The sequence below is a fragment of the Mus pahari genome, chromosome 10 (genome assembly GCF_900095145.1).
Source record: "Mus pahari chromosome 10, PAHARI_EIJ_v1.1, whole genome shotgun sequence".
Lineage (NCBI taxonomy): Eukaryota > Metazoa > Chordata > Mammalia > Rodentia > Muridae > Mus > Mus pahari.
In genome coordinates, this window is record NC_034599.1 from 60,300,839 (window position 1) to 60,315,882 (window position 15,044).

The window sequence follows — 15,044 nt, forward strand, 5'->3', positions numbered from 1 at the left end:
GGGGGAGCTCAGGTGTGCCCAATTTTGTATGTATATTTTTCATTTAAGCGACACACCACCCCATGGGTCCGATTGAGAGAGGAGGGGTTTTGAGAGCTGGACAGATAACAGGTGTTGATGGCAAAATGGTTCTTTTCTGATTAAGATCAATTTAAGTAGCAGAACATGGTGGCCCACACTTGTACTCTGAGCAACTCAGGAGACTGAAGCAGGAGGATTGCCAGTATGAGGCCAACCTTGGCTACATGGCTACTTTAAGGCTACTCTGCGCTACATAGTTATGAAACAAGATATTGTCTACAAACATCCACTTGAGGGACACTGAGGGAGCAGAGCTGCGGCAGGGGGATGAGGCAGAAGGAGACCCAGGCAGACAGGAGTTAAGAGTCTTTTAAAGACAAGTGATAGCACTGCTCGAATCTGAATGTTCTCCAACTTAGAGTTGAAAGAAGGGGTTGTAGCAGAAAGCCCCCTGAGACAGTGTTGGCAGTGGGGAATTCATACTCCCCAAACATGCACCAGGTCCCCAAGGGCAAGGCAGCACCTGGTGTTTCCTCAGGGGAGGGGAAAGGTCTGGTGTGCCACGGATGCCCTGCTAGTTTGATTCTTAGCTGAGAAGTCCTTCCTCGTGATGCCCGACAAACACAGGAATGTCTTCGAGCCACCTTCTGTAGTGCAGCATTTGCCTAAGAGTCGACGTGCTGAGGCCTGTCACGTTGGGCCTAGCTTAACCAAACTGCGTGAGAGTGTGGCCGGGGAGATGGTTCCTCTCACTAAGTTACTGGGTATGGCGGCCTCAAGGTGGGTTCATATCACAAATGTGTACTGTGTGTTGGGTCACTGACTCCTCTGAACCTGGCTTTCAATCTTATGTCACCCAGGTTGACCTGAAACTTGCTATGTAATGCTAGCTGAGGATAACGTTGAACTTTTATCCTCCAGCATCTAGAATTACAGTATACACTGCCAAGCTCTGTGTATGGGATGCTAAGGACTGAACCCAGGACCTTGTGCGTTCTAGGGAAGCATGCTACCAACCGAGCTATATACTTGGTCTGTCTTTTGTCTTTCTTCCTCATCTGGCCTCTCACTATACTACCCAAGCTCAACTTGAATTCTGGGAGTCAAGCAATCCTCCTGCCTCAGCTCCCAAGTAGCTACGATTACACCACATCTAGGCTACACTCGTATTTCATTTGCAGTGTAACAAGCCCTAAGTGAAACAGTAGCTTTTGCTGACAGCTTCTGCACACTGGGCCCTTTGCTAATTAATCACCTTGCTCATGCTCGAATTTATGCCTCCTAACAGTCTGATGAGGCAGTTCTAAGATGGCTCTGTTGGCATCTGAGTAAGGGAACAGAGACTGAGACCTGGAACCTGCAGGACCCAAAGCTCTCTACAGTGTAGAAAGTAGGACCCAAGGCCACATCTTAAGATGTTCAGCCCAGCTGACTGTGACCTCCTGTGGTTGCTGACATGCCACCCTGTCTGTATTTCAGTCCCTCAGCCCATACACCTGCTTGCCACCTCTTAGGGAGACACCCCAGCACCTCATCTCCTGTAGACTGCTTCCTGATTCAACACCCGACCTGCTGTCTGCCCTGACCAAAGAGGAGCAAGACCTCATCGGGCCGGTGGTCGCCTTGGGCTATCCCCTGGGAAGAGCCATCGTGGCACTGCAGAAGACAGGGAAACAGAGCCTGAGCCAGGTGAGTGGACCCAGGGTTGAGGGGCTGCATGCTAGAGTCAGGAAAGGTCAAATGGCCTTTTCCCTGTAACTTGATGAAGGTCTTGCTTCCTCTCTCCCCTCTCCCATGTCCCCTCTTGCGGTGCTAGGGATCAACACAGGGCCCTGCACATAGTAGGTGAGCTCTCTCCCACTGATCTAGAGGCCCAGCCCTTGCTTCCGTCTCTTTAGCAGTAGAACCTCAACCTGGCACAAATAACCAAGTTAGTGATTGAATTTTTAGGCCTTATTGCTCTCTTTTCCACAGGACTTTCCAAGGAATCCCTGTGACCATCTAAGGATCTCCATAGTCAAACCCTTATCCTGGTCCATGTACCAAATACAGGATTCGGAAGCTTTAAGCAGTCAAGAACCTCTCTAGAGCTGTCCAATAGGACAATCTCTACGAGAATGTGTATATGCGTATTTGTCCATGTATGTGCTGGTGTGCATGTGTGTGCAAATATGTGTAAAGGCCATACAGAAATAAGTCTGCCTCAGATATCTTCCTCAGATACTATCACATCTTTCTAGATCGCCTCTTACTTCTATGTGATATTTGCTGATTCAGTTAGAACGGCTGCCTCAGTCCAGTGATTGCTGATATTTGCCAACTAACTAGGCCACATTTCTTCAGAAAACTAGTCCAGTTAGTTCCAAGAGCAAAAACTTCAAGGTCACCTGACCTAGCCTTCACATTGTACACAGTCGTTTCCACCTCATGGACTAGTCCAGATTTAAAGGACTAAGACTCGTTGACAAGCTGTCAGCTCTGCCAGGCCCTCCACGTCCTCAGCCGTGAAAGGGGTTGGGCGTGAGTGGCTTTCAGATGTGCTGAGAGCCAGGTCTGGGTGTCCCGCAGTTCCTCTCTCAGGAGCACCCGGCTTTGTGCAGCTATTTGGCCTTCAGTTCCAGGCAGCCTGCTCTTAGCTGCTGCTTGCTGCAGCTTCCTGTGCTGGGACAAACAGCCCAGGAGCTCCAAGAGTTTGAAAACCACATGGCTGGCTAGATGATCTGTGCTCCTGCCAGCCCTGAAGGTCAGCAGAAACCCGACCTCCTTCTTCCCAGTCACGCACATGGCTCTCACGGCCTAGAGCCTTCGGCGGGCACCTGTCCCTATAAAGCCTGCTTTGATTTGCCTGGCACTGGCGTAGTCTCCCATGTCTGGTTTATCTCCTCCACTAATCTGTGAGTTCCTTGATGTTCTTAATTTGTTTTATGCACATGGCTCCTTTGCTTCCCCTGCTGGTGCAGTGGTGACTGACTAACTTCCCACTGTGGGACAGAAGTCAGTGGGCACAAATTCAGAGTGAAGCCATGTGTACTGCACTGGGTCGATGGAGCCCAAGAGCCCCAAGGATGGCGCAGTGGAGACAGAGTCTGCAGAGAGGCCTCCTGGGAGGAGAATGAGGCCAGTCTTGGATGGGGAGTTGGACAGAGGCCTCGAGAAAAGAAGGGAGTTGTGAGCAGGCCAGGGTATGGTGAAAGGCGGCATGTTTGTTTTGGAGGCATGATTTCATGTGGCTGGGCTGGCTTTAAACTCACCATGTAGCTAAGAGTGATTAACTTATTAGTATGTGTATGTGTGTGTGTGGTCTAGTGTAGTATTTGTGCATATGTGTGTGCAAGTGCAGACACTCATGAGTGCGTGAAAGACCAGAGAAAATACCCTGGTCTGTCATCCTCTGCTCTTTTTCCTCCGACAGCTCTCCCACTGCACCCAGGGCTAGGCTGGCAGCCAACAAGCCCCAGGCTTTCTGCTTCTGCCTCCTACAGTGCTGAGGTTTTAGGCCTGCATGTGGCAGCAGCCAGAATTCTCTGTGGGGGCTAGGCACTTGGGCCCTCACATTTATGATGCACTCTTACCCACTGAGCCAGCTCCTCAGCCTTGATCTTGAACTTCCAACCCTCCTGCTTCCACCTCCCCAGTGCACCATCAATACCCAGTTATATGTTGCTAGGGACTGAATCTCATACACAATAGGCAAGGGCTCTGCCAGCTTAGCTACCTTAAGGCAACACTTAGTTTGTTTCTCTTCGTTGTGTTTTGAGTCAGGTCCTACTATATTACTGGCTAGCCTCAAGCTCCTATGTAGGCAGGCCAGCCTGGATCTAATGGTCCTCAGGTGATGCCACTTACCCTGAGGGCAAAAGAACCCACAATGAAATCAGGGGGTGATTAGAGCAGGTTTCAGCACCAGGATATATGCTCTAGAAGAAACGCCCTGCCTCTCTGCCCCCTCCACCAGCCGTGGTGCAGACTGAGGCCTGGTGTGAGCTCCACTCACCCTGGGTGACAGGTGTGTCTGGGGTGGAGGAGAGGTGCATAGAGATGGGTGAGGAGTGTCCTTTGACATTTATGTGCTCCTCTGAGAAGAGTGGCTAAGCTGGTGGTAGTCCGTGCGGTGGCTGAGGCCAGGAGGTTGAGTTACCTGCTTAAAGCTTGTCCTGGACCCCACTTAGGCTCTGTAAACACATGAACAGCTCTTTTCTTGGATTCTATCCCTCAACTTGGGACATTTATTGAGGAACCTGCTGTCACTCCTCTGCTGGTTCTCAACGGAAGCCTGTTCCAATTCTGTTGGCTTCCTGTTACCTATGACAGCTTGTCCAAGACGAATCGCCTTAGTGAGACCCTTGGGTGGTCCCCCAGCATGCCCCTGACACTCCTCTTACTATCTCTCTGTCTCTGCCCTCTTTGACCCAGTTTCTCGGCTACCTCAGTGCCTGCGAGAGACTGCTGCAGCAGGGCTACGACGAAGCGCTGGTGGACGAGGCCATGGAGATGTTCCAGTTCTCCGAGCATCAGGTCAGCTGGGCCTCCCGCCTGGTTCCCGGGGAAAGGGAGCACGGGGGTGCCAGGGTGCGGTGGCCCCTGAGCTGCGTGTGGACTGGTCAGAAGGGAACTAGCCTGCTCACACTGGGGAGAAAGTACCGACTTAGAGAAGTGGAGCACAGCCAAAGGTCAGTGGAGTCAGCCGATGAAGAGGTGGGGAGGGAGCTGGAGGATGGAGGAGCAGCGGCTTCGCTGTAGGTAACTGCGTCAACACAACGTGTGAGACTTCCATGTAGGAGCAGTCTGAAGATGCTTGAACTCAGGGAGTTTGTTGCCCTCAGCATCCAGGGAGCTCCGGGCACTCGGAAAGTAACGCGTACCATGACAGCTCCTACTGCAGTAGCAAGGCGAGGCGGCAATTCACAGAGCTGGGACCAGCACAGGAAAACCCCGGGGTGGGGGGCGGGGACTTCAGGAGAGGCTGAGCTGGGTGAGCCCAGCATGCCAGCTCATAGGAGACCCCCCTGTGCATTCTCCTGGAGCTGCTGCCCTAATGCCAGTCACAGGGAGCCCACAGGGAGCCACATGAGAACACCTCAGCAAGGCTGGCACCTTCTTTCTGCATATCCCCAGAGGAAGAGGACGATGACAGGCATTGGCCCAGGGTCAGGCGTCCCAAGGGAAGGGAGCACAGTTTTCTGGGCTGCTTTGAGGGTCGGTAGGCACCAGGGTTGGGGTACTCAGGACTGAGACAGCCGTGAAATACTCTCTGTGCCCCTTCTTCAGGCAGGGGAGTTCCTGCGGCTCTGGAAGCAGTTCAGTGACATGGGTTTCCAGCAAGACCGGATCAAGGAGGTGCTGTTGGTCCACGGCAATCAACGTGAACAGGCTCTGGAGGAGCTGGTGGCCTGTGCCCAGTGACAAGCTAGGACATTGATGTGTGGCTGACAGTGAAGGACCAGACCCGCCCATCCCAACTGTATCATTAAAAGATAATTCCTGTGGTGGTGGCACACACCTTTAGTCCCAGCACTAGTGCTGCAGAGGCAGGAGGATCTCTGAGTTCAAGGCCAGCCTGGTCTACACAGTGAGTTCCAGGACAGTCAGGGTTGCATAGAGAAACCTTGTTGTAAAAAAGAACAAAAAACAAAAATAGTAATCATAATAAAATAAAATAAACAAAACCTAAGAAGATCAAAGCCAGGTGCGGTGGCACATGCCTTTAATCCCAGCACTCAGGAGGCAGAGAAAGACAGATTCTTGCATTCGAGTCTAACCTGGTCTACAGAATTACAGAAGAACAAGAGCTGCACAGAGAAAACTTATTTCAAAAAACAAAACAACATTAACAACAAAACTAATGCGACTAACAAAGCACCGCATGCTCACCCCGAAGCACAGAGAAGGCCAAGGTGGCGGTAGATACAAACAGCCACCTCTCTCTCACGGTGGGTTGGAAGGTTGGTGCGACAGTTGTCTCCAGCCACCGAAAGCCTGTGTTTAAGTGACCTCCAGGGACCGAGAAGACCAACCGGTGGAGTGGCCTGTGATGAGTCAGGCAAGCAGAGGTCAGAGGCCAAAGGGCTAGTGCCCTGCCTCTGACTGTGGCCAACTCAACGTTCTTGGGTTCACACCCTCTCATTCTCTTTGGTCTACAAATCAAGCTGGAGCCCAGGTCTGTGAAAACCCCAGGGAGCGTGCCCTGTCTGTCAGGGTTTCATTCCCCTGTTCAGCGTGAACTGGGGACCTCTACAAACAGAAACAGCAAGCCTGGGGCAGCTCCCGAGAGGTCTCCTGAGGCCCACAGAGCCCCTCTCCAAAGGGCAAAGTTTCAAAGCCACTTGGCTTGAAATGGCATTGAGAATACTCACTGGCCCTCTACCTGGCTTGGAATAACTTGGAGGCAATGCACAGAGAAGTATTTGGGAAAACCAGCTAGAGCGCATGCAGGTGGCCGTGAGTCTATTGCCAAACCCAAACTGACTTGGAAAAGATGGTAAAATTGAAGTGTGAACGCTGAGATGCTGTGGCGGACCTGAGGCTTTTCCTGTTCTAGTTAAGTTAATCTGGCTCAGATGTCACTTGTATTAAGGCCCTTGAGTGAGAGGTGACCTGCAAGGCTCTTGCCACTGCTGTCCTTCCTGCCACAAACCCTTTCGTTCCCATCCCTGGGAAACTATTGCTTGATTATGAATGAAAAATGGTTAGTTTGCAATAATCATTTTCTAGATTTTTATTGCATTCATTTATATAATGACTTCCTAAGTTTAATTTGGGTTGTTTACAGGAGCATGGGGGGGGGGATTTATCAGTAACTATATCACTGAAGAAAATATCTCTCCTTCAGTCATCAACTGCCTATAGGATCTATAGTATAGCTCCTCAAGGAGGGGTGGCGCCTCTTAAGCCCCACCCCCTCACTAATTATTTTTAGGAGGTAGAAAAATAAAGTTTGAGGCTTAGACTCTTAGATCAGACAGAGCCGTATAGCTAGCTAGCTGTGTGATCTTTTGAAAGTTGCTTATCTTCTCTGTGCCTCAGTTTCTCATTCATAAAATACATGCTAAAGCTTTTCAATGACGCTGGTTGAGTGGGATTGTGCATGGGATGCTTCTGTCACTGCATCCGCCAGCCTGTCACATCTATCTCCTCCCTTGTTCTGTAGCCACCACCCTTCTCTGTTCATTCTCCCCGTCATTTAATGAACACCAGCTCTTACAGTCTGCCTACACTTACATCCCCTAAAGGGTCACGTGTTAAAGACTTAGTCTCCAGCTGATGGTGCTGGCGGAGACTGAAGGGAGGCCAGGAAGAAAGGAGCTGCACCATGTCCCTGGGAGGACCCTGGTCTGCCTTCTCTTCTCTGCTTCCTGGTTATCATTATGTGAATCATTTTGCTGTCTCACAGACCACAGTGCTCTGCCTCACCACGGCCCCCAAACGACAGACCTGAGCAACTGTCAGCTAGACCCTCTCAAATTGTGGGTCAGAAATATCTTTAGGGGCTGGAGTGATGGCTCAGCAGTTAAGAGCACTGACTGTTCTTCCAAAGGTCCTGAGGTCAATTCCCAGCAACTACATGGTGGCTCACAACCATCTATAATGAGATCCAATGCCCTCTTCTGGTGCATCTGAAGACAGCGACAGTGTACTCATATAAATACAAAAAAAAAAAAATAATAATAATAATAAAAAAAAACCAACAACAACAAATCTTTAAAAAAAAAAAAGTCTTTGGTTTTCTCATTCATTTCCACAGCTTCAGAAGGGAACACAGCAGCATTCTGTACCCAACCTCAGAACCCCTGAGCAAGCCTGTCCTCCAGGGACCACGCCTTTCTGATCAGCAAAGTTGAAGAAAACATCCAAAATAAAGGACTATGGAAGGACCACTTGGGGAAATGGTGCCTCTGTGAGTCACATTCAGGGTCAGGTGGCTACTGAGGTATCAGCAGATGACACACACACACAGGCTATCTGATATCAGCCTCTGGATCTGATGACCCCTACAAGGGAGGGAGACTCCAAAGATGGTGCAGTCCAAGCCTGGGCCAAATAGCAGATCCAGTCTTGCTTCTCACCCCCTCCCCACTTCCTCTTTTCTGGTCCCCTCTATGTTCCCTGGGAGATGCACACCAGCAGGGTGAAGAAAGAAAGTCCCCAATCTGACAGGACAGTTGTCTTAGAAGCCACTTCAGGCTGAACTCTCCAGCTCATTGTGTCCTCTGTCTAGCTTACCCTTGGCCACTTCCTCTGAAGCACCCTGACGATTATCCCGGGCCACGAGACTAAGCCAGGATGATCTGCCTTCTCAAGGTGCCCAGTCCATCCTACATGGAAATGGCAGGTTTGCAGGTGCTAGGAATTAGGACAGAACCCCTTGGGGCATCATTATCCAGGCTGCCTCACGGCACAGTGCTTCCCCCATATAATCCGTGATGGATGGTTACAAACTGTGCTTCTGCCATACGTGGAACATTCCTATTTTAGGAAGGAATGAGAGCGAGGCGGGGCTGCTCTGTGGCCCTGAGTTCCTAGTTCCATGGCGGCGGATGTGCAGGGAGGGCGGGCCCTCCCAGAGGCCAGGGCCCAGGCAAGGCTGGGCCGCCAGGGCACTGCTCCCTCTCTGTCCTGCTCTTGCTTCCCTGTGAGTCTGCCTCCTGCAGCTGTCATGCTTCTCCTGCCACAGGAGGAGTGCTGGCCAAGGTGCCGTCCCCAGTCTCCTCTCAGCCTTGACCTTGGCTTGCAGGGGACAGTGGAGAGGCACACCCCTAGAGATCGTGGTTGGTTGGGGTGGAGCCCTGGATCTCTTCCGGGACCCTCCCCACCTGTCAGTCCTTTCCTTCATTTCCCTGTCCTCCTGTCTGCCTGCTGTTGGAGAAGTCTCAGCTGGTCTCCTCAGAGAGCACATGGCCCTTTGCTGACCTTAGTCTATGAGGAGGTCTTAGGCACCGTGAAAGACAGACAAGGTTGGAAGGCCAGCTTTCCAACCTTGGCCGTGCGTCCCACCGTAAGGGGGATCTGGCCCTCAGGGGCTCACAGGACTCTTTCCTAACAAGGGAGGGTCACCTCAAGGACACTAACCTCTCCTTCAGACCCTAGGGGCCAAACCTTAGTTCCTATGTATGCTGATGTCACGGGAACACTTGGGCAACTTGGACTCTCTAAGAGTATAGTCCCCTGTCCTGTCCACGCCCCATCCCATCCCCCCATCTTATTCCTCTTCCACCCCCCCACCCCCACCCCCCNCCCCACCCCCGCTCCCAACCCCGTGTTCCAGGAGCTGCTGTCCAGGTCATGAGTCAAAACTGCCACCAAAGAACAACTCATTTGGTTCTGCGAATATGGCTAGGGTGTGGCCCAGTTGGTTGAATGCTTGCCTAACATGTTCAAAACTGTGGCTCGAAACTCCAGTACCACACAAACCAGGAGTAGGGTTTCATACTGGCAAAGCCAGCACTGGGGAGGTCGAGGCAAGAGAATCAGAAGTCATTCTCGGCTACAGCTGGAGTTTGAGGCCAACCTGGGCTATGTAAGACCCCTGGGTTTTTTGGTCTGTTTGTTTGTTTGCTTGCTTGCTTTTGTTTTTGTAATACAAAAACAATCCACTAGTTCTCCCACTATATGTAACTTTATTGCCTAGCATCCCAGCTGGGCTCGGGTCAGGGTAAAAGTGGATGGAAAAAACAAACAAACAAACAAACAGAAAACAGGAAATGGTCTCAGTCCTTCTATGACCTGCCAGAGTTGGGCTGGCTCAGAAGGCTGGTCCAGCACAGGTTGCTGCCTGGGCTGATGATGACTGCAAAAGGTTCGGGGTGGGGTGGGGTGGGGTGGGGTGGGGGTGGAGATGGAGGTGGGGGTGAGGAGTAGGGGTTCCTGGGCTGCATTTGGCCAGCTCCCTCTGTAGAACTGAGTCCAAGCCAAGAAAGTCTGCTGGTTCCATACCCTGCCCAGCGGTGGGGCACCCATCCCCAGCCTCCAAGGCTGCTGCCACTGCTGGTGGCCCTCCCTCCTGCCCACTCTCCGCCTGAACCTATCCTTATAAGGCCACCCACTCAGGAGATGCAAGTTCTGTGTCCCCTGGGCAACTGCCCACGTGGCGTCATCGGATGTTTCTCTGCTTGAGATTTTTAACCTATGACTTGGTTTATTTTGTCACTAAGAAAATGTTTCCAGGTTGAACAGAGACATTCACTGGGTTCCAGATGAGGATACAAAGATAGAAGCTAGGGGGCTGGGGGGCTGGGGGGCCCGGGACAAGCCCTAGGGCATGGCTTAGCCTCATTCCATGTTCCCTAAGTAGCCAGGCAATTCCAAGAACTTAAGCAAGCTCTGTGCTTAGGTAACTCCCAAGCACTTGGGGAAGCAGCCCCTCCCCCTGCTGTGAGCCATCTTAGTGCGCTGTCAAGGTGCCCTGTCCTCTCTTGACCAGGAGTGGACACATGTCACTGCTTGGGGCCAGCTTACTCTGACGTGTACTCTTGGATCCTTGAGAGCCCCCCCTTCTGGTCCTGGCCTTGGAGAAGTGAGATCTGCTCCTGCTGCAGAGCTTGTGCCGCTGACTGCTGCACTTGCCCATCCCAAGGAGCTCAGAGTAAACCCAAGGCCTTCCAGTCTGGTCCTTAACTTTCTGAATTCCTTAACTTGTGCTACACACGGCTAAGCTCCCTGGTGGATGTGGTAAACACACACACACACACACACACACACACACACACACACACANAGAGAGAGAGAGAGAGAGAGAGAGAGAGAGAGAGAGAGAGGCTGAGTACTCTAGGGACAGTTCTGAGTTGGTTTTGGGTAGGGGTTGGGGGAGGTAAGGAGGCAGTTTCAGGGTAAGAGGTTGACACTAAAGGATGTATTTTGAGCTTCTCTGGGCTGCAGGGCCCTCAGGAACAGGTACAGCATATTCTTGGTATCTGTAGCAGGGCAAGCCATCTGCACAAGCCAGCTGAGGGGACTCCTGCCTGGGAAGCACTGTCCCAGGTCCCGACAGTGGTGAGGGAACTGGGTTTGTGTTCTAGAGACAATGCCCTGGTGGGAGGAATGATGGCAGATGCCTCCCAGGCCAAGAGCCCCTCTTTGTGGCTTCTACTCTTGCCACAGTCAGTGACAGCCTTCCCCACTCACAGCCAGCCCAGCTGCTTGCCACTGCTGAGATAACCCATAGCCCTTCCTTGAGGTTGAGAGCTTTTTCGCTTATTGACATGACCTGGTCTGACGTTCTTCCTGTGTTCCTTATAGCCCTTGAGTTTAGGCATTGTTACTGTACCTACTACCAGATGCCCACCTGATGCTCTGAGACTAAACGGCTGGCCAGGAGCACACAGTCAGAAGGCCCTGGAAACAGGTTTAAATCCAGAAAATCTGAGCTGGCAGCTGGAACATCCCACCACCCAGCTTGCTCTCCTCCCTGTGGGCCTGCACACAGCTCTCTCCCTGACCCCATCAAAAAATGCACAGCAAAACGGTTATCCTGGACAGCACTTCCTAGGCCACAGTACGAGCCTCCGGAGCTCTCCCTGGGGGCCCTGAAGGAGTCCATAGTTAAACTTGGTTACCTTCAGACCTAGCTAGGAGGACAGGGCCAGGCCTATCCTAGAGGCTGGAGCTGTGGGCCTGCTGGATCCCTCGCCTAGCAGGCATGGCCACAAGCTCTCACGTCATCTTGTTCCCATTCCCACATACGGGTTCTAAAGATCATTGTTTCCCCTCAAAGTGGCTTGGGGAGGTAAGGCTCCAGCTTCCGGTCATGGAAACACCACCCCTACCCGGAAGGCATCTCTCTGGTTCCAGTCACTGTGTGATGAGGCCAAGCTTTGAGATGGACACTTACCAACATGCTTTACTGAGCCTGAATTTAACTGCCAGGAGACTGGTGCCTGGATTGCAGAGGGCCAGAGGGTCAGGCACTCAGCCAGCCAGCAGGCTCTCACCAGGGAAATGGCTCACTCAAACTGGGTCGTTAGAAGAAACCTTGACAAGGGCTGTTTACGAAGGGTGAAGGTCCACCCCAGGCACAATTCACAGCAGTGAGGGGACATTCTCTGCACCCCTACACCTAGCTGTATGTGCAGGTCAGTACCCCAACCTGAAGACTGAAAGAACTACCTGGAAATAGCTACCCGGAAATAGCTACCCGACGGGGACTGTTGTCCAGAGCAATGGAAGAGGAAAGCCGCAGTAAAACTGCTGGAGGAGGGAGCTGGGGACAGTAGTCATTGAGTCACGCTCTCCCCACCAACCGGGCCCCCTCTGTGGAAGCACCCAAGTCACAGAAGCCAAGTGAGCCACAGAGGTCTCAAGGGTTTTCACACATCTCTGCTCGTCACATTCATAGCCTTATAAACGAGCTGCAGCTCCTGCTTCTTGAAAAACAGAACCCAAGTTCTTCAGGCTGCATCCTCAGGCTGGGCCTCATCCGTGGGCTCACAGCCTGGGTGCTTGGCCCAGCCCGCAGGATGATGGTGGTGGCATAAGCCTTCAGCTCCTCCTCATCTCCATCCCTGCCTCAGACAGAAACCGGGTTAGAGCTGGGCTGGGGGTGCATGCCAAGGCTGAGGCTGCAGGACCCCGAGTCTGGAAGTCCAAGGCCAGCCTGGACAATGTAAGATCTCATCTCAATAAGTATAGACTTGGAAGACATACTGCAATCTCAACTCCAGTACAAGTGGAGGATAAGAGATACAGAAATTCAAGGTCAGTCTTGGCTTCATAACAAGTTCAAGGCCAGCCTGGCTACAGGAGCTCCTGTTTCAAAATAAGTAAGTAAGTAAATAAATAAATAACTACACAGCCAGCAGGGTGTACACACACACAAATAAAAATAGATCTTTAAAAAAAAAAAATCCAGATAGTTGTGGAGAGATGACTCATTAGTTAAGAACACCGGCTGCTCTTCCAGAAGACCTGGGTTCAATCCCCAGCTTCCACATGTGCCACGCCCACTCTAGTGGTGATTCACAACAAGCCTGAAAACCTGGAACGAGTCCTGAGGAAAAGAATCTCAAGGAGATTCAGCCTCCTAGAGTCCTGGCGTTTTCTATAATCTATATACACGAACCCTATCCACACGCTAGTATGATATATGCTCTCTTTCAATATTATTATTATTATTATTATTAATTATTTTGGTTTTTCGAGACAGGGTTTCTCTGTGTAGCCCTGGCTGTCCTGGAACTCACTTTGTAGACCAGGCTGGCCTCGAACTCAGAAATCCGCCTGCCTCTGCCTCCTGAGTGCTGGGATTAAAGGCATGCACCACCACACCCGGCCCTCTTTCAATATTATTAATGCCTTTAAAGATTAAACTTTTACCATAGGTGAAATTCCCTTAAAGCCAGTGTTCCAAAGTCCTGATAATTCCTTAAAGCCAGGAGCTCGGAATTCAGCAATAAGGTTAACTGTTCATTAACATTCTAATTCACTTCTAGTAAAGACTGGTGAAATGGATTAAGCATCACAAAGAACAGAGCCAAGCCCAGGGCAAAGCTTAGAGCAGTACACCTGTGGAAGTTCCTCCGTTCATATGCAAGTATTTACCAAGGCCTAGGAAATAGGGGGGATGTGGTATTGCATTATTAATGAGATCTGCCAGAGCAGAACCCCCCAAAACAGGTTCTTCCGCTAGGCCCAAAGGAACAACATAATCGAGGATTTACTGGGGGCCCCTGACAGTGGGGTTCAACTATTGACTAGCCTTGCACCTGGCTTCCTCCTCAAGGGGCCTGGTCCCACCTCCTGGTCTTTTGTCCTTTGTCTTGTGTCATTGTAACTGAGGATGTATCCTGCCCTGCTTTTCTTGTTTGTTCTGTATTAAAGATATGATGCTCATTTTGATCAATACATTCAGTTTGACACCCTCTCTCGGGTGGACTGTCTGTCACTCATCCGCCGAATCCTCGCTCACCTGCAACCAAGAGACCCGTTCCCCACAGATCGGGGACCCAAAGTGAGGTCAGTCTGTGGCACACGTGGCAGTTCACAGCCATCTGTAGTTCCACTTCCAGAGGATCTGACACTCCTGCTTTTCTGGGCATCAGGCTTACACATGATGCACAGATACACATGCAGGTAAAACACTTACACAACTAAACTAAACTAAACTAAACTGTTTAAAAAATACAACACACACACATATACACCACACCACACACACACACATATCGCACACACCATACACACACACCACACACACCACACCACACCACACATACACACCACACCACACACACCACACTACACATACACACACCACACACACACACATACACACACACCACACACATACTACACACACACACACACACACACACCCTACCTTTAATCCAAGCACTCTGGAAGCAGATGCATCTAGATATAATTGAGTTAAAGGACAGACTGGTCCATATAGTGAGTTCCAGATCAGTTAGGACTACAACATGAGACCCTGTCATTGAAACAAACAAACAACAAGCCAGTTGGAGCCAACATTTGACTCTAACACCAGCTGGCTGGCAGGCAAGCAGACCTGCTCCTCTACAGAGTGAGCTGCATGAAACCCTCTATCATAGTGCCTTGGTTTTGCCTCAGAAACCTTACAAAACACCATTTACCCCCGTGTGTGTGTGTGTGTGTGTGTGTGTGTGCACTCACACAGTGTATGTGTGGATGCATGTGTAATAGGTATATGTGTATGGTGTGTCTGTGTGCTGTGGTGTGTGTGTGTGTATGGTATGTATGTGTGTGTACTTGGTGTATGTGTGGTATGTGTATGTGTGTAGTATGTATGATGTGTGTGGGTGTGTGCATGCACTCACACAGTGAATGTGTGGGTGTGGGTGTACTTGGTGTGTATGATGTGTGTTGTATGTGGTGTGTGGTGTGTGTCTGTGTATGCACTCATATGTAGGGCTAAAAATTAATAAGCTGCCTAGCTACCCAAAAGAAGAAGTGGGGTCTGTGAAAACATGAACTTTTCACCCTCCCTTGCTGCACAATGGTTCCTGGAGCATTCCTGAGTGGAAAGTTTCCTGGAACAATCACAATGTCCCAAA

At 50.9% G+C, this 15,044-nt stretch overlaps 1 protein-coding gene across 2 annotated transcripts in view; it reads left to right on the forward strand.

Moving 5' to 3' along the window:
- The window catches only part of Ubap1l (ubiquitin associated protein 1 like), a 19,569-nt gene extending 11,677 nt beyond the window's left edge, over positions 1 to 7,892 (forward strand). Inside the window, exons 4-7 of one of the 2 annotated variants that reach the window (XM_021205867.1) lie at positions 1,501 to 1,710; positions 4,435 to 4,536; positions 5,290 to 5,374; positions 7,763 to 7,892. In XM_021205867.1, coding sequence (XP_021061526.1) covers positions 1,501 to 1,710; positions 4,435 to 4,536; positions 5,290 to 5,374; positions 7,763 to 7,812 — 447 coding nt within the window. In that variant the 3' untranslated portion in view covers positions 7,813 to 7,892. Of the gene's footprint in view, positions 1 to 1,500; positions 1,711 to 4,434; positions 4,537 to 5,289; positions 5,425 to 7,762 lie in introns of those variants that run through there. The other variant, XM_021205868.1, reaches the window with a different exon arrangement.
- Positions 7,893 to 15,044: the final 7,152 nt, after the last annotated feature.